The sequence below is a fragment of the Plectropomus leopardus genome, chromosome 4, assembly GCF_008729295.1.
Source record: "Plectropomus leopardus isolate mb chromosome 4, YSFRI_Pleo_2.0, whole genome shotgun sequence".
NCBI classification, from domain to species: domain Eukaryota; kingdom Metazoa; phylum Chordata; class Actinopteri; order Perciformes; family Serranidae; genus Plectropomus; species Plectropomus leopardus.
Genome location: NC_056466.1, coordinates 24226775 through 24245410, shown reverse-complemented (window position 1 = coordinate 24245410; position 18636 = coordinate 24226775). Strand labels below are relative to the sequence as shown.

General features: G+C 39.2%; 2 protein-coding genes across 3 annotated transcripts in view; both read right to left on the bottom strand.

Annotated features, from left to right (window-relative positions):
• Positions 1-719: 719 nt before the first annotated feature.
• Positions 720-13232, bottom strand: pdcd4b (programmed cell death 4b). Its single transcript, XM_042485781.1, has 12 exons — positions 13152-13232; positions 12604-12706; positions 11562-11876; positions 8496-8590; positions 7782-7895; positions 7432-7653; positions 5140-5237; positions 3378-3492; positions 2755-2862; positions 2274-2384; positions 1544-1683; positions 720-1440 (listed from the first exon to the last, which is right to left on the bottom strand). The coding sequence occupies exons 2-12, from the start codon at positions 12644-12646 to the stop codon at positions 1380-1382; spliced, it is 1422 nt and encodes a 473-aa protein (XP_042341715.1). The 5' UTR covers positions 12647-12706; positions 13152-13232; the 3' UTR covers positions 720-1379.
• A 1296-nt stretch (positions 13233-14528) lies between these two features.
• The window catches only part of rbm20 (RNA binding motif protein 20), a 59451-nt gene continuing 55343 nt past the window's right edge, over positions 14529-18636 (bottom strand). For both annotated transcript variants that reach the window (XM_042485903.1, XM_042485904.1), the window contains exons 13-14: positions 17039-17160; positions 14529-15535 (exon numbers count right to left, since the gene is read on the bottom strand). In XM_042485903.1, coding sequence (XP_042341837.1) covers positions 15467-15535; positions 17039-17160 — 191 coding nt within the window. In that variant the 3' untranslated portion in view covers positions 14529-15466. The remainder of the gene's footprint in view (positions 15536-17038; positions 17161-18636) is intronic.

The following is an 18636-nucleotide window of genomic DNA, read 5'->3' as shown; positions in this document are numbered from 1 at the left end:
CAAGACTGGTTTATGTGATTTGAGAGTTTATGTTGAAGTTGAGTGGGCTTTTTTCCCCTCCTGTTTTGGCAATATATCCACAGGGCAACTTTCAATGGAAGATGTCCCTACCATGGTTCTGTGTAAGCCAAAGCTGCTCCCACTCAAATCAGTCACCCTAGAGAAACTGGAGAAGATGCAGATGGAGGCTCAAGAGGCCGTCAAGCAGCAGGAACTGGCAATGAAGGAGCAGTTGCAGTAGACATCAAATGGACTCGTAACAGCAGGAATGCTCAAACAAGTTCTTTCAGATGGATGGCACCAACCCAGAGTTATCCCGCTCTGTAGTTTACGTGGACAGTCAAGTACAATATAAATGTGTTACTGATGTTCGGCTTTGTGGAGCAGATGAGGAGGGAGTCACCTGGTCGCACCCTCTTCTTTTAAAAGTCCTACTGTTTACTAGTCATTGTCAAAATGATTTACTGCATTGGAAAGGATAACGTCTTTGCAGGCCAATTTTCCATTGTGGTTTACTATTAAGACCTGTGTATTTAAACGCATGACTTTTTATTTGCATCATTGCATCTGTAATTTGACATTAATGAATTCAGTGTCAGCTAACAGCATCCTTGTTGAGTAAATACAGGACAGAGCGATTTATGAATTAGATCAAAGAGACAAGTTGCAACATATAGTAGTTTCTTGATATTGTGACATTCACAAAAGGCAGTCTTTGATTATTTAATAGAGATTTAATGAACAAACAAGGAGCAATACATGGTACATTTCACACACCAGTATTCCCCAGATATAAAAATAAACATTTCACCATTTTGTGAAGTTGCCCAACTGGTATTTGTTTTGTTCACTGTACTTATGTCTTGATACCTTCAATAATGACATCTTTGTGTAATTTAAAGGGTAAAAGAAGAAAAACAAGTCAAGCACAGCATAGAAACAGCAGCTAGTTAGGGAGCAAGTATTGCATTTAACCAACACACTCCCCTTTCTTTATTTTTTTGTTTACCCCTTTATAAAGCTTTTGACACAAACCAGTCATCTCTGTACAAACACTGCTTTCTACAAAACACAGAAGGAGTGGCAGTGAAACCAAGAAAATACTGTACATAACAACATGGAATGACTGACACTGCGAGGTGTGGCACTTTAAGGGTTAGCTTATGTAAATGTTTATATTAAAACACCTTGGAGAAAGTGATCTACTTCAGTTTCAGTCAAAAGTGCATTTGTTGTTTTTTTCACCCCACCTCAATTTCAGAAATGTACATTCTTTTGACTGTTAGAAGGGAAAAATTGTACCCGACTATTTTGAAAAATATGCAAGTAAAAAAGTAGATTTATCCTCTTCGGGAAATCTGGCACATAAAAAGGGCTCTTCAGTAACTTTCAAGTTTGACGACACCACCGTCTCCCTCGCTGACAAATCTCTTCCGGCCTCTGACAAGAGAGAGAGCGTATTAACAGTCATTTAAAAAATTTAAAAAAACAAAACCAAAAACTCATCTCCCTTCAAAGGTGAGTGTAAGGAGCGTGCACTTACCGACAAGGACAAAGATCTCTTATCTTAACATCAATGATTCCCATACTGAAGCTCTTATCAACGTATTGCTCCAGGATGAAGTATGCACGAGGGACATCGATGTTGATTTCAGCAATGTCCATATAAACCCTTTCATAGCCCTATGGACGAAAAAAAGACATTATATATAAAACAGCATCTTCTAAGGCAGTCCAAAGTCCGGCCTGGACTGTGGCCCACGGACCGATTTTAAATGGCTCTTGCATTTCAAAATATGCTATATGAATAACACAATATTGGTTAATCAAGAAAGATCACTTTGCATTTATTTTCTTTCACCTCAAGATGGTAGGATTATCACACAGTTTGGAGACATGCACCAAGTAGGAACTACACACGTGAAACTAATGTTTTTTTTAACATACAATAAACACGCAAATTCAGCAGATATTTCCTACAACGCAGCAGACATGGCCACGGCAAAGCAGTATGAAGTCAACGACAAGAGCTTCCAGGAGTGGTGGAGAGTTGAATATTTTTGCACTTCAAGAAAAAACTGTTGTGTTTGTGTCATTTGTATGTGATTTTTTTTTTTTTAAATAACCCGTATGACATGAGAGGCAGGCATCTAATCTGGCTCTGGTTCACAGGAGTTTGGACACTCCTGTTCTATGGTTTGCAAACAAATGAGCTGCTGCGGGGAGAAAAAATGATGTGCAGTGCAAGACTCAAACACCAGGTGGCACTTTACCCTTCTCATTTGGTCCACAGTGATGACGGAGGAGCCGGAGAGCGACTTCAGAAGCTGCAGAACCATTTTCAGTGTTTTGTCTCCTTTGGACTCCAACACCATAACTATCGCCTGAGGGAAAGGGAAATATCCACAGCCTCGTATCAGAGCTCAAAACCGATGCTAATACCGACAAGCACCTCACTGCAGCACAAAACATACATCTGCACTCAACGGGGATTAGGAATAAAAAAATGACTACTTTAAGCTGAGGTAAGAAGTTTCACATACTGAGTGTCCTGACATGTGTACACGTTTGGCCTTTGAAGCACCTGATGTGTGATGCTTTGACCCAATCTCTCATTGCTTTTTCTCATATTTTTAAAGAGAATTAAACCTTTTTGCTCAGTTTTCAAAAGCTTGAATGCAGAACAAGAAAAACTGATGTCCATCCGGATTAAAGAAAGGCTGAGTTTTTTGGCTGTTATGCTGCAGTGTTTACCTCATAGACAAACTCATGGTGGAAATGGGGAACCTCCAGATCTCTCAGGCACCTCTCAGCCTCCTTGGTGTCTCCAGATAGTATGTACTCCTTCAACAGCAGGTTCATCTGACCGGATAGAGAAAAGGATATGAATAAGTAACCTCCAGCTTTTTCAAAATTACTGCAAAAAGTTGTAGAAAGAGTTCCATTAAGTCTTAATTGTAGGGACTTTTGGGCTTGTGTGGTATCACACCCAATATTCTTTGAAATCCCTCTCTCAAAGACTCAAAAAATCGTGAGCTACGTATACATCTTCACCGATAAAAATGTTAATTTAGTTCTTCAGCATTTAAGAAAAAGATTTAAGAACTGTTTTTATAACGGGGTGCTATATTGATACAAGTTAGAGCAGTGTTTACACAGAAATGATGATGCTCAGGTCAGAGTTTCTTTGAAATAAACAAAGATCACGGAGCGTTTGATTTCACCAGTATACTGTGTATTTCCCAGCCATCAATATGTCATGTTTTGTCTTCTTAATAGTGGTGAATTTATGGAACCAGATAAAGCTTCAGAACACAAGATGACGATAAGACCTAAAGGAGAAGGTCTGGTCCTGGTGTCTGCGTTATGTAACCTACCTCTTTGATGAGCTGTATGACAGGTCTCTGTCCTCCGCCTGTCCCCCACTGGTTGTCAATGCGTAGGCCACCCATATTCATCTTCAGCAGCACCGCCGCCCGGTCTAATGACGCTCTGGAGGATTAAAAACAGGCAAGGTTTGTGTGGTGAAGATGTCACACAGTAACTCTCTTTCATCCCCGCACTCATTACTGTCCCATCTCTCCAACCTGAAAGTGATCAAACTGCTTCTCCTCTAATATGCAAACCCCCCGCTGTTTCACCTGTTTGTTACACCTGTTCTGTGGGTGCTGTGGGTTTGATACTGAGCCTCTGCACCAAAACTGCTTTTCATGTTTGAGAAACCTTTGTCAGTGACATTGCAGTACTTAATGAAAATTTTACTGAAAACACAGCAGGATTTGATTCCTATAACTGATCTAATATTTACAAGTTGGGAAGTCCTGATCAAGACTTTTTTCCCCTGATCTCAATTACGTAATATTGAGTATCAGCCGATACGGAGCCCTGATCTGATACTTGTATTTATCTTTATACAGTCTATGGTACTTACCTGGATAATACAGCTACACAGTGCGCACTTCAAGCAAGTACTTCAGTTATTACAATTTAATAGCTCTGCAATGCAATCCAAAAAGAAATCTCTGCATCCAAACAGTTCCCTTTGTTTTTTTTTCATTTTACTTTAAAAAAATAAGTTTAAAAAAACCCTAAAAAATATTTTCATATGCCTCTTTCATATTCTACTTAGTGTAGCATAAAATAATCAAGTAAACAACCTAAAATAGCTCTTAATTCCACTAAGTGTGGCATTTGTTCTTTCAACAAAATAAAGTAAACAAACTAAAACGTGTCCTCAGAAATTGCTCTCAGATCCCCTTAATGCCGCATTGTAATAAAAGTACAGAACACCTTAGATGAGGACTATAACAGTTCCACTTTAAAGTAGTGTTATTGCTTAACTTTAACATTTCTGATCACAAGTAAACGTCAGTCACAATTCCGCTCATTACAGCACGATAGTAAAATTAATACACTAAAAATGAAATGACAAACATTTCAATTTCACTTAAACTGGTGTAGCAGCTTAAGTTGAACATAAAAATAAAGATTAGTTTCTACTTATTGAGACAGCAGCATTACAATTAAACCTAAATATGTGCTGCAAATTGTGCTCTCCATTTATGACACGGATGTTAACAAAGGATCACGCAGGGCACATGCTTAAAATAACCAATTACGATCAATCAATCACAAATTCCCTCTGACCACACTGCGCCGTTTCATTTATTGTTTTTATTAACATCAATTTTATTGTTGTGTGTTTGTTTTATCATTGAATGTGAGGTGACCTTGAGTTTCCAGAAAGGTGCCGATAAATACAATGAATTATTATTATTATTAATCACAAAATATGTTGATCTGGCCCGATACTGACACCCCTCCTCACAAGATCTGTGTTCTTTGCCTTTAACACCCGTCTGCTCTTGTTCACATGCACTGACACACAGCTTAAAGAAAAGTTCAGATTTACCTTTCTTCCTGACGTGACCACTTTTTATGCTTGAATAGTAACTACTGAATATGAACAGACTCTATATGACATTATGGCTTCATACCCTCTTATCTTTATGGTTCCACTATAATCTCACATACAAACACTTAACCCTCTGACATTATCTCTAAGGATTTTTGTAATAGCAGCAAAAAGCAGGTAACCAGAGTCATGACACCGGCAGAGCTTGGCCAACAGTCACATACCTTGTGTACTGACAGTCAACTCTGCCTTTGTAGCCCTCAATGTAGCCCTGGGACAATATTTGGTCGCTAACGGCGCGTGCAATGAATTGGCCCACCAACTGGAAAATAAAGAAAAAAAAGGGGGGAAAATGTAAACAAACCAAAACAAATTGTGTTGCTCCATGCTAAACATGGCACAGTTCAGTAGCAGGGTGACTGCTGAACCTTTTATTCTGTTGATTCGTCATAAAGGAGGTAACCTTGTTGAATGTAAGTAGGTCAAGTCATATTTAAAAATCAGTGTTTTCTTTTAAATTCATTACTTAAAGGAACAGTGTCCTCTTGCCAAAGTACACAGAAACAGCGTGAGAGTACATTAGATTTAACTTAATTCGCTGCTTTAAAAAATCCAAGTAGATTTTGAAGTGAAACTAATGATACTGTTACACATCATTAGATCACAATTGCAACATGCTTCAGTTCTAACGCCAAACACAAACACCACTGACATGAAAGAGGCCTGGCGGAGGCCTCGGGGGCACGTGTGCGTGTGTTTGTTTACAGTAGTTGGGACACATGATTTAGGGAAAACGAAAGAGCTGGCTTTGCTCTTCTGGCCTCCACAAAGCTTGCGCTCACCACTGATCATTGTTCCTGTTCAGACAAGAGGCAGCTCCCTCTCATTTGAGCCGTGGCTGTGGCTAGACTGTCAGGCAACATGAGAAGAAAGAGAGGAGTGTGCGATGTGTGTGTGTGTGTGTGTGTGTCTGAGAGCAAGAGAGAAACTGAGAAAGAGAGAGTGAAAGGGGTAAAGAGAAGGAGGTGGGGGGGCGGGGCAGAGTCATAATGTCCCTTTAAAACCCTCAGAGAACTGTGAGAGTGGGACAGAAATGACCAGTGAGCCCCACTGAGACAGCAACAGGAGGGGTGTGGGGGGAGGACGACCAATAACCCTTTGAGCGTCCTTTGCTGAGCTTGCATTTTGCGAGCACAGACAATAGACAGAGATCTCATGTCTGTGCAGGCTGAAAAGGAAAGAGCTCAAACACACACACACACGCTAGCTCTCCCACACACAGAAACACATCAGCCCACAGTGTTGTTCCCCTCTGCTGCACCACAGACTGTATACAAACTCAAACACACCACCTCAAGCAGAAAACATACTTTGTGCGTTTACTGCAGTCAGACTGACAGAGGTCACGCTCAAGTTTAACTTATTGTCAAGAAACAAAACAGGGCTGCAAAACAAAATGCAGTTGTAGTCCCTTCTATGCTAAACAAGAAAAACAAAAAGGCCAGTTCCCCTCATCGGTTTGTTAAAGGTCCAGTGTACAGGATTTAGGGGGTATATTGGCAGAAAAAGACATAATAAGTATGTTTTCTTTAGTGTGTAACTGTCTGAAAGTAAGAATTGTTGTGTGTTCATTACTTTAGAACGAGCCCTTTATATTTGCATAGCAAGCACGTCCTCGTTTATGGAGATGGCCATGTTGCACCGTAGCCAAGAACGGACACACTGAGCACTGGCTCTGTAACAGGCCATTTGCATTTCTGCATCAGCCGCCATACTTAGAAGCCCAAGCGCAACGTGCAGTGTTGGAATACCACTGATTTGTGTTTTTACAGTAATGTCAGTGTTTTTACTGGTTTAAATTACCACGTGTGATTGTTTTGGAGAGGAGGCCATCTCTGCCTATTAATTCGGCTCCCGTTAAAACCCTCCTGAACGTCTGGATCTTAAGTTATCAGAGGAAAAACAGGTGAGCTCAAATTAGCAAGTGGTCAGTGTGTGCTGCCCATTTCAGAATGCCAAATAGCATCAGAGACACACTGATTGTGACATAAAACTGATTACCGGGTCTGTTTGTTTTGGAGAGGAAGAGATCTCTGCAGATTATTTGGCACATGGGTTAAACCTCCTGAGCAATGAACGCTGAGGGAATTCTAGCCAGGAAATGTTTCACCATGGTTGCAACTCTGCAATCCTCATCACTAGATGCCACCAAATCCCCCTTCATCTTACACACTGGACTTTTAAAATGTCCTGGTAATCAAAAATTAAAATATCCTGAAACATGAATGAGAAAAAAAAATACAGTGTATTCACTGTAGCGCCAAGGGAGTGCTTTGTTGTTTCTGTTTAATAAGGAAATTTGTCAAACAGAGGAGCTGACCCATAACCTCTAACAGTTCTTTCAGTATTTTAATTTGGATTTAAAAGTTTAAAATATTCTGAATTCACAACAAAAATCAACACGTTGCAAATGAATCCACAGGTGTAAACAGACTCCAGACACACAGGAGACTCACCTGCGGGGCTCCGGGTGTATCCAGGACCAGATCGGGCAGCTCTTGAAGCAGTTTGTCAAAGGAGTTTTCCATGTCGCTGCGGGACAGCACCGGCCCACACAGGTCAGCCAGCAGCCTGGAGGTGAGCTCCCGGTGGCTGGCTTTGGCCTCCAGGGCCAGCGACACAGCCAGCGAGGGTACCTCACTCCGCATTGGTCCCAGGTTCAGTTCTGCGAGCAGCTCCTGGATGTGGAGAGAGACGATTATTAGCGTTTCTGTTCAAGTTTTTCGATTTTTTAATTATTTTTTTCCCCGTGTAGATTTCTGCTTCCGTTACACGTTTGCTGACAGGATGCTTCCTGCACACTTACTGCTACTTCATTTGTATCTCCGTGTTCAAAGTACTCTTGCACGATGGGGGTGACTGTCTTCTCAAAGTCCCTCTCTTCCAGCGGGGGGACCACAGTCTCATACACACAATTTTCCTGTCAAAACACACAATCATATTCCAGGTCTAGTGTTTGGGCGATTACACAGATGAGCTGCCATAAGGGCAGTTCATTGGATTGTATTAGATCTTAGAAATGATCGTGCTATTCTAAACATTACTTATATACAGGGATCCTGCAGATTAAAGCAAGTCAGATTTAACACTTTTAAAGACGATTTTAATGCCATTCAAAATTTACTTTACTTAAAAAAAAAACATGAACAGACATGAATGACTAAGGGTTAGGGACAGTTTCACCAAAAGTTTTATTGTAACGTGTCAGAATAAAAAGTCATACAATCTACTTCAAATATCGATTGAAAAAAAAAAAAAGTTTCTTCTATCCTTAACTGCGTGACATAAAAGCAATGGGACATTGTGTAAATTATTTTTAAAAAAGATATTGCCAATTATTTTGATATTTATTTGAGAAAACTGATTCATAATGTCCTTCCTAAGTCGTAGCATTTCTGAGACTTTTAAAAGATCGATTTTATACATTTTAATGCCTTTAGGCCTTAAAAAAAGACTTTTAAGGATCTGCGGGAACGCTAAATATAATTAAGATATTCACTATCAACACCACAGTCTGTACCTGAGCTTCGTCATAGTTGGGGTCTTTCTGATCGACCTCCTCTGGCTCATAAACTTCACCAGATCGGCCCCACACACCTTTTCCTCCAGCACCACCTGCAGACAAAGGTCAGCCACAATGTTAGACATGACATCTGACACCATTTTAAACCAGCATGGCAAAAAAGCAAGACCACCAGCAGTGTCATTTTCAAAAGATGTAGTGGTACACATGTCTGGATTACCTGTAACACGAGTTTCCAGTTCACAGTTACTATGGAAAAGAAAATAAGTTGCAACTTTTGGGAATATTCGTGTCTCTGAACGTCATGTCCCTGAATTACAACTCCTGATATAACCCCTCAAACCCTTTTCTAAGCAGACATAATAAGAAAGTGGGAGTCCAGGGTTACACAGCATGATGTCATGTCTCAAAATACTGGGTCATGGAAACAGAAAGAAGGTGCTGATCTGCAGCAGGGGAACATTTTCAAACTTGTGTTTTTGTAACATTTGTCAGGTTAAATGTTATGAGCAACTTAGGGTCAAACACACACTGTACCGTGCTAGTTCCAGACAAATTTTCAGAATCTGCTCACAAGGAACCGGACCACCTCCATGCTGTGAGAGGGTGGGTACCCCCGCTGGTTATTTAGCTGTCCTGACCTCCAAACATTATTCGACCCGATTGTTTTCAAATGTGTGTGAGCTTTTCATTTTAAGATCAAAGGAAAATACAGTCAAGAAAAGTTTTGACATTTTGACAGTCCACCTGCAGGCCTTTAATTTTAAACTGAGCCACCTGGTATTAACATATTAACATGCGTCACAGGTAATCAGATCACAAGTGGAAAGCTTTAAGTACAGGTGTGAATGCACCCAATGCGTCTTGAGAGCTGATCGCTCAGACCACATGCTGAGGTGGTCTGGGACACATATGGTCGCATTCTTTGAGCCGTGAGTACACTTAAGTGTCCTGGTCCACATTGAAGGACCGCCCACTGGTCTGACAACCTGTGTGTGTGAGTAAGGCCCTGACACGGACAAGCTGGTCAGCTGATGGTCGGGCGCTAGGTGAGCATCTCGCTCACCTCTCGTTTTTGCGGTGTGTCCTGCACCGCTGGCACTACTCTGCCTTTGCTTCATGCATTTTTGGTCGATTCAGCATGTTAAAGGGCAACTCTCAGGTTAATATTTATTTCATAATTTCAAAAAAATGCACTGCAGGAATTGCATGATGCCACCAGCAGCAACATCATCAAGCAACCGGATGACATCTTATTTTAATGAACTCATCCTTTAACTCCAAAGATGTAGCAGGATCAAGGACAAATGTAATTTCATCTTTTAAAAACTTTGTTTAAAAAAATGACTACCTTCTACCTTAAACCATCTTCCGCCTTCAAGCTGTTGTTGTGTAATCTGTACTAATACCCAGGCTACATTTTTTAACATGCTGTGATATAATCCTTGTGTCCAGGGAGGTGACGCCTTTGTACATGTTACACAAACAAACATCTGTTGAGTCTGAGGTCACCACTAACAGATTGAAGATAAGTTTAAGAGGCCCAACACCGAGCAGCTTTTGTGATATGCTCTAAAACCTCCATTAGTCCCACCCTGAATGTGCCATATGAACTATATTTAGCGCAGCCTACATTAGTTGCGCAAAAGTGTTCCACTAGCATTACGACATGGTGGACGGCAGTTTGCTCTCGGCACATCCACTGCGTTTGTCTTTCAAAACTGCAACACATTAAGTTTTAACGCTGGAGAGCTAGGGGCTCAAATAACAGGGCTCCACTGGCGTGAAAGCTCTGTTATGCAACCAGAAAAACGGACAGACATTGTGCCAAGAGAAACTACAGTTGTTCTAGTTCCACTGCCCATGGGAAGAGCAAAGTGACTGAGCAACTGTACTGCAGGCTGCTGGGACATTTCGTACCATTGCATGCTTGCAGCACCGAGTGAGGACTCACAGTCGGAGACAGCTGGACTATTACAAGATGCTGACACTTACTAAATTATGATCTACTTGTACATTTAAGATGTGTTAGTGTCAAATAGAAAGCACATTTAGTGGAAGGGATAAGGTCGGTCAGTGGAGTTATCATTGGTTATTAGTGCTTAAAAAATATTCCCAGCTTTTAGAAATAATTTTCCAAATCCACAAATTTCTTCCATTGTGGATCATTTCTTGCCAAGTTGCTGATTGCCTTTTTCCCCCATGTTTTTTTTTTTTTTTTAAAGAAATTGCACAAATTTGGTCAGGGTTCACAGTTTTCACTGATTATGAAATGTGTCTGAAAGCAGAACAAGAAAAGTAATGTTGCTCTAGACCTCAAAGGGTTAATGGACAAAGTTTCAAAATACATTTTCATACATACAAATACATTTTCATGATTCTCCAGGTTTTCCATGACTGAGGGAACCCTGCTAATGCTGATATCAGTAGAGTCAACCATTGTAAGTAAGTATATATCTATAACTATGACTGTGCCCTTCAGCACCACAAAAACAGATAACAAACCTCATACGTAGGGAAAACAAATGCTTCAAAAACCTTATTAAAGTAACTTAACAATCTCACCAAAAGGTGAAATATTCAGGTCACATCCAAATGAACTGACAGAATATCACAGCAAGTTTCAGTTCCCTAAACACAACCGATGCCGAGATTATTATTAAGCCCCTGATGTAAATTTACAGACGAGCTTGGCTGAGCAGATGGTGGGAAAAGAAAAGGTTGCTTTTAAATGGATGTGACCAGCTAAATATCACCTGGCCATTTGTTCATACGCTAATTAGTTTACAGCTTCTAGATGGAGAACCAACAGGTGATGACAAGTAGGTCACACATCCAGTCATGAAGGCCTTCTCTTTGTAGCACTGAAACACCGGCGGCTCTTTGATTAACTTTCACTCGCCTGTGGTCATGACCAGCAATGGTTATCCCTTAAAAACTAGTGACACTGGGACAACTGATCTCTCTGGTATCACAATGTTGCACGATAACTTAAGATTATCATACTGTTTTATAAAAAATTAGACTAACATTTTCATTTATTATAATGCTAAATCTTCTTACCTTTCTTTGGCAGACCTCTGCCCTTGCCCAGTCGGGACTTTCTGTCCAGCAGCTTGCTCTTGGGGCTGGTGGGTGCCACTGAGGATCCCCTGACCACATCCCCGTTATCGCTGAGAGAGTCCCCCCTGCCGGAGTCCCTGGAGGAGTTCTTTCTGAGCCTGCGCTTGGCCTTTGCCTTAAGACGTGCTTCATGGATGCTGTTGCTTGACGAGGACAGCCAATTGCCATTAATCTCATTTTTCAGGTTTTTGTTGACAACCGATCCTGCGTTGTCTTCCTCTCCAGATGCAAAGGAGTCACTCAAGTCCTCAGCCTCTGTGGGATTTCAAGAGAAAAAATGTGTTGCACTAATGACAATGTCAATACATTTTATTTAAATAGCATACTTTGTATAAGAAATGCAGCACAATATGATTAACAATAAGGGGATTGTAAGAAAGAATGGACATAAAACACACAAGCAAGGCAATTCAACATAAAAGGCAATTTAAAAACTTTTATCAAAACGTATTTGCTTTAAATCATAACATAACACCATAAATAATAAAAAATCAAGTAAGATAAAACATTTTTAAAGAATTGCTGCAGTCTGAAGTGTAAAAATAAAGTCACTTTTAGAAAGTCAGGGCTATGTGTTTTCGCTTTCTTTTGAAAATATTAAGTCAGTTAGTAAAATGTTTCATAGCTTTGGTCATAAATGACAAAATATAAGTAAGCTGCTTTTATGTGCAAAACAGATCTGGGAGACAAGAGCTTTAAGATGCATTTTTCTCAGCTGTACTTATGTCAGCAGGAGCCACGTGCAAACACAATAAACTGAACACAAAGATGCATTATGTCAGGATTACTTAACAGTCAATTTCTATCTGCAGTCACCCACAAAATGTAGGATATGCAGCACAATGACATCAATGCCAAATGCAACATCACTGATCCTGCAGGCAGTGCAAGCTCACAAGCAATCAACCACTTCCGTATGAAAAAGTCCCAGTGCCCCACATAGCACACAGGGGGGTGACTGAGGCATTTAAATCACACTTACCGACGGGGTTAGCGTTCAGCCAGGCCTCGCAGTCAGTTGCCATGTTTTACAATAGTAAAAAGATTCTGCAGCAGAGCAGCGTGCAAAAACAGTCGAATAATACCTGCAATTATAAAAATGATTTAGTGATTGTTTTTATGCGGACAATTGCTAATAACATGCCCAGACATGCTGCAACGCAACAGCCTCCCCTCCCCCTATTCATTCAAAGTCACTGTTGACAAACAATGGCTAGCGTCGCGTTAGCTTCAAAATATTGCGCTGCGTCAACAGACCAAACTCCAGAGTACCTAACTGCACACAATACAACGACAAAAACAATTACACGGCATCTAAATTTACATTGTACGCATTATTTATCCAATCGTATTTATCAGTGACTCGACGTTTATCATTTGTCGAAGCTCAGACGTTGAGATTATATCTAACGTTAACTGTCCCGGTGCACACATTTAAGCCAAAAGCGATAAAACCGTTAAAACCTCAACAACACCGACGTGCAAAACACGCATTTATATCTTCATTACTTTGACGATTAAATAACTCACGGTGAATTTAATCACTGACCGTCTAATGCGTCCAAGCTTCAAACTCTGACACCAACCGTGTTGTTTTTGTTTTATCTACCCAGCAACGCAGGCGCGTACGTCCGTGTTCTCCGCCTCTGATTGGCTGAGGGTGTGTGGGGTTTTTAAACAAAGGACCAATGAAAATGCACCACGGGATTTTTTTCTGGCATGTTCTGTGTGGCGTCTGTGGTTTATCAAGTGCTGCCCCCTATCTGTGGGGCTGCAGCACAGCTCTGTCTATTTTGGGAGATTATCATATTCCGGTTTATTAGTGGTGATGGTGATGATGATGATGATGATGATATTTAACTGTTGAAAATATTATGTGTCTTTTTCTTCAGGCCAGCAGGTTACAGTTCACTTAATCACGTTATAAACCTACCGTGGAAATTACAGATTATACATACAGAAAATGTACATTTGATAAAATGTAATTATTGTATTGACAGGATCGATATTAAATGTCCAAAAAAGCAAGAATATCCAAACTTTTTTTTACACATCTATTTGGACTCTTTGATTTAGTTGCATTTTATTGCTGTCTATTTGGATTTACACATTTAGCTTTAGCAGATGTGTTTTTGCCTCAACACTTGGGGGAGCTCTTTTACAACACTCCCCCTCAAAGTGCTGCAGAAAGGGATGGATGAGTAGTGTAGTGCAGCAGTTCCCAACCTTTCTCCTTCAGGATCGCATGTTTGATCGTTGAGTAAACTGATGAACCCAGGCCATGTGACATATTTTATGGCCATTTCATATTATTTTCCATATATATCAATAACGGCACAGGACAGCTGACAAACTGTTAAATTAACCCAAATAGAGAATGCAATAGCTGCAGGAAGTTTGTGTAAAACCAGTGAATTGGATACACTTTGAGCAGATTATTCACTGTAAATAATACATCAGAGATGAGTTTTCATGCTATTTTTGATGCAATTCTCTGTTTTTTTGTTGTTGCTGTGGTTTGTTAGCTCTTTGATTTTTTCAGTGCTTTATTGAAACACTTTTCTTTTAAAGTTTTAAATATTTTTCATTTTGAATAATATAAACTTTAAAAATAATAATTCCATCCCGTTTTCCTCACGGAAATTAATGAAGTGCTGAGATAGGTTTCCTGCATTTCTATTTTATTTTAATTTTTGGTATAAACCATAATATAAACCATAAAATAAAGAAGGTCTCAAGACCCCACCCAAGGCTTTGGTGACCCTAGTAGGGGTCGGTGCCCCCAGGTGGGGAACCATTGGTATATTGTACCTTATGTGTCATGACTGTATTATCATTATACCACAAAGCATATATTATTAGACACAACATTCATTTTGGGGGGGAAAATACCAGTTGAAACAAATTTAAATGTTTATTCACGTTTTTTTGCAAATCATATGAAAAGTTTGTCAAGAAAACAACACTACCACTGATGTCACAGGATCAGTGGTATTCACAGTTTACAAAAACAGAGTGTGGCTTGATAATCCCTCCGAATAAATCACTGTCACATGAAACATTGCATGTTTAACTTTGATAAATTAAACACATGGTCCAGTTTAAGTTCTTCAGTATTTAAGGCATTACATATGTCAGCAATTATGATTATCTTATTAATTCAATCCAACAACTTCAGAACATAAAACTTCAGAAAATAAATATATTTTGCAGTGGCATTATTATCAATCCACATGATTTTTACATTTTTCACTTGAAACAGCAAGAGCCTTGAAAGCCCCACAAATAAATTAAAATTCAATGTAAAATCTTTAAAACAATTACAACAAACCTGAGAATTTGTCTCAGTTTTCTTTCACTGAGTAAAAACATTCCTTGGCACATATTTCAAGTCATTTTGCAGATGTAAATGTATCACCAAGGTTAAAATTGATTTAAACTCAGATAATAGGCTGACGTAGTGTAAAAATGTGCCTTCTTAGTAATCATTGCAAATACATTTACATTGCAAAAAAATAACAAATGCATTTTATCACACACAATCCAATGAAATAAACTGTAAGAAAACTGATAAACCGAGCAATTAAATATTGTAGCTTAACTATACATTACACCTCGAGTATGTACAACATTGAGAGCGTCTGTGGCTCGGACTGTCAGTGCCTTTCAAGACATCCAAACATCCTTCTCCCAAAATATCAAAACGCAGTGCATTTCTCCACATACTCTCGCTTTCATGTGTCACATTATCCATGCTGCAGTTGTCATAAGTCGCACACCAACAGCACACATACATTAATCCTTCCTTTGCTGTTTGCGGCACAAGATGTGAGGTCAAGCTGATGTCACTGTGCAGCTGAGGGGTCGGCAAATACGCCCGACAGACTGTCCTCCGCCAGCTGGGACAGGTACTTCTGTGGACGAGTGGAAGAAAAGAAAAACTAAACATTTATATATATATATATATATATATACAAATGATACATTGTGAATGATCTGGCTATATTTTTCTACACTTCTTTTCTGCTGACAGATTAAATATTTCTTTTCCGAAGAAAGGCCAGGACATAAAAGCAGTATCTTTGAAAAATTAAGACAATGGGTATATGAATTTAAAATCAGCTATTACCAACTATTACCAGCCACCAGAGAGCCATGTTGGTAAGAGGCATCCATTTAGCTGGACTCAAATATCTTCTTTTTTTTAAAATTTTCTTCTTTTTGTACTGCAGTTAAAGACTTGTGTGAAAAGCTACAGCTGATGCTGTGTTGGATTTTACACTGAGACCGAACTGATTTGATAATAATGTAAAAATGATAATCAAATATGTGTAGACTCAGATCTAGATTTTATTGCGAACAAACGAAAAAAAATTAAAATACAAGTCAGAAAACAAAACCAGAATACCGCGCAGACATGTTCAGTAGACATCATAATATACACTGTACTGTGAAGTTACCGTGAAATACGCAGATCGGTGAGTACAGTAAAACAGAAGTTGAAAGTTTAGAAAAAAGAGGACAAAAGTGAATCTGAAGCTATTAAACACCAGTACACAAACGCACACAGAGACAGCTCTGACAGACAGCACAACTGTGTAAAACAGCTTTTTTTTTCTCTCTTGGTATGTAATCCATCAAATGTTTGAATCTCAGCTCCTCCTGCTCGCCTCAGCTGTGCTGCCAGGGACGAGAGACATGCAAGACGGCTCAGTGCTGAGTGGGCAATAATCAGGAACCTGATACAGTCGCAAGTTTGAATGTAATGTGTGCGCGCGCTGGTTTCTGACTGACTGCATTTGTGTATTTTTGTTATGAATAATCTGTGGATTATTTATCCAATTAACTGTTTAATCTATAAAATGTCAGTAGAAAGTCTTAAATTTGTACTGTTTTGTCCAACAAATGGTACAGAGAACAAACATTAAACTTAATATCTTATAATTCTTCAAATCTGAGAAACTGGATTCAGCTAATTTTAGTTTTTTCCCTTGATAACAAATTTAAATAGTTAATCAACTACCAAAACTACTACTATGAGTTTATTAGTACATTAACTGTCTGCAGCCCTGCTTAGAAAACACAGTTTAATTTAACATTTAAAATAAAATGTCTCCTCCGAAATAAAAGGAACATAAGGAGAAAGGCGCAGAACGTTATAACACACATGTGCTGAGCGTATGTGAAGCGATAAGTCACCAACTCAGCAACAGGTGGTGTAATCTTGTGAATTTTGCTACCAGACCACACTGACTACGGACCACACCAGCAGTGGCCTCAGTACAGTGCAGCACATTTACTGTCAGATGCACATCGCCACCTCAGCGAGGGGAAGCACGCCCGTATGATTCAGGGACGAAGGAATGCTTTTCCCCATCATCACCTGAAGGAGCAGTGTGTCAGCGTGTAGTGTGTACCTGCAGGTTCCTGTAGTGTACGGTGCTGCGGCAGTGAGTGGTCTTTGCCGTCTCCTCACTGTTATAGAACAGTCCGCAGAGTTTACAGTAGAAGCCGGTCCTCGGCACGATGAACTCCACTCCTGTCAGACAGAGACAATCTGAAATAAGACCACTGGAAATCCATCTTGGAAATCAAGGCCTGACAGATGAGGCTTCACAGAGCGAGTATTTACAGTGTGGTACTTGATGCAATAACGCAAACTAGTTGCAAATACGTTGTCTTCTTAGTTTTAAATGATTTTTTTTTCCCCACTGCGTCCCGATTTTGGAAGTAAAAATTATCCTGTTTCTTTTATTTTCTTATTTAGTTGCTTTTTTTTTTTTTGTTTGGCATTGTCATTTATTCAAATTGATACAGAGAAACTAAATTATGCTTCTGTCACTGACAGGCTAAATAATTAACATGAACTCTCTTCTTTATCCAACCACAACTTCACAGGGCTAATTTCATTTATTCTTCTCAATAACATATTTTTTAAATGAATGCTATTAGAATGCAGAAAAACAATAACAACAACGACAAAACATATATGCTACTTCTAAAATTTTTTAATTGACTTTAAAAGAGTTTTATGTCACTCATGAATTAAATGTAATTTAAACTGAACTCTATTAAGTAAGGAATCTCACACACTGACGGCAAGTGGCTGAAGTCATACGTTTTAAAGTTAGCAAACTGCTTAGCGGGGTAAGAGCTTCTCATGGTGCGATTATTGTTTCAGAAAATGTCACCGTTTCATGGTGCACACTATTACACAATTATCAAATAATATTTAATAATTTAATAATTAGCAGTTACAATGAACCATAAAGGAATGAAAATGGAGGGTTTTTTAGGGGTTGAATAAACATTTTATAAAAATTTAAAACTTTAAGCCTTTTCTTTAAGGAAATATGTGTAAAAAGTGTGCCTTTTTGCCCTTTTTTAACACCATAGATAAGTAAATGTACATGGTGTCATGGTGATAATTGTCCATTTCAATACCACGGTATGCCTTGAAACTGGTATACTGCTGCAACCCTATACTACTTATAAATGGCATGACATCCGATTTTCACTAGATTATTGCATCTGAAAGAATTCATGATAACAATATTATTACCTACAGAATATATATATATATATATATATATATATATATTTTACTTATTTTTTTTTTTTTTTTTTTTTACATTTTTGTTTATTGTGTGTTTTCTCTCTTTTTTTTGGCAAATGAATTAAATTTAAAATATAAGTGTAGGGGGTGCCTGGTGGCTCAGTGGATAGAAGGCATGTTCTCGCCGCAGCGGCCGCAGGTTTGATTCCGGCCTCGGCCCTTTGCTACATGTCGCCCGCTCTCTCTCTCCCCCTTTCACACTTGTGCTGTCCTATCAATTAAAGGCAAAAAGGCCCCAAAAAACATCTTTAAAAAAAAAATAAAATAAAATATCAGTGTAGGGAGGTGGAGAGACTGTTAGAACTTTTCAGTATCTTTATAATCTAATTTATTAATACAATATTGCTGCCGCAAAATATTTGTGTTACTAGGCTGTTTCCCCATCCCTACTGATGGATA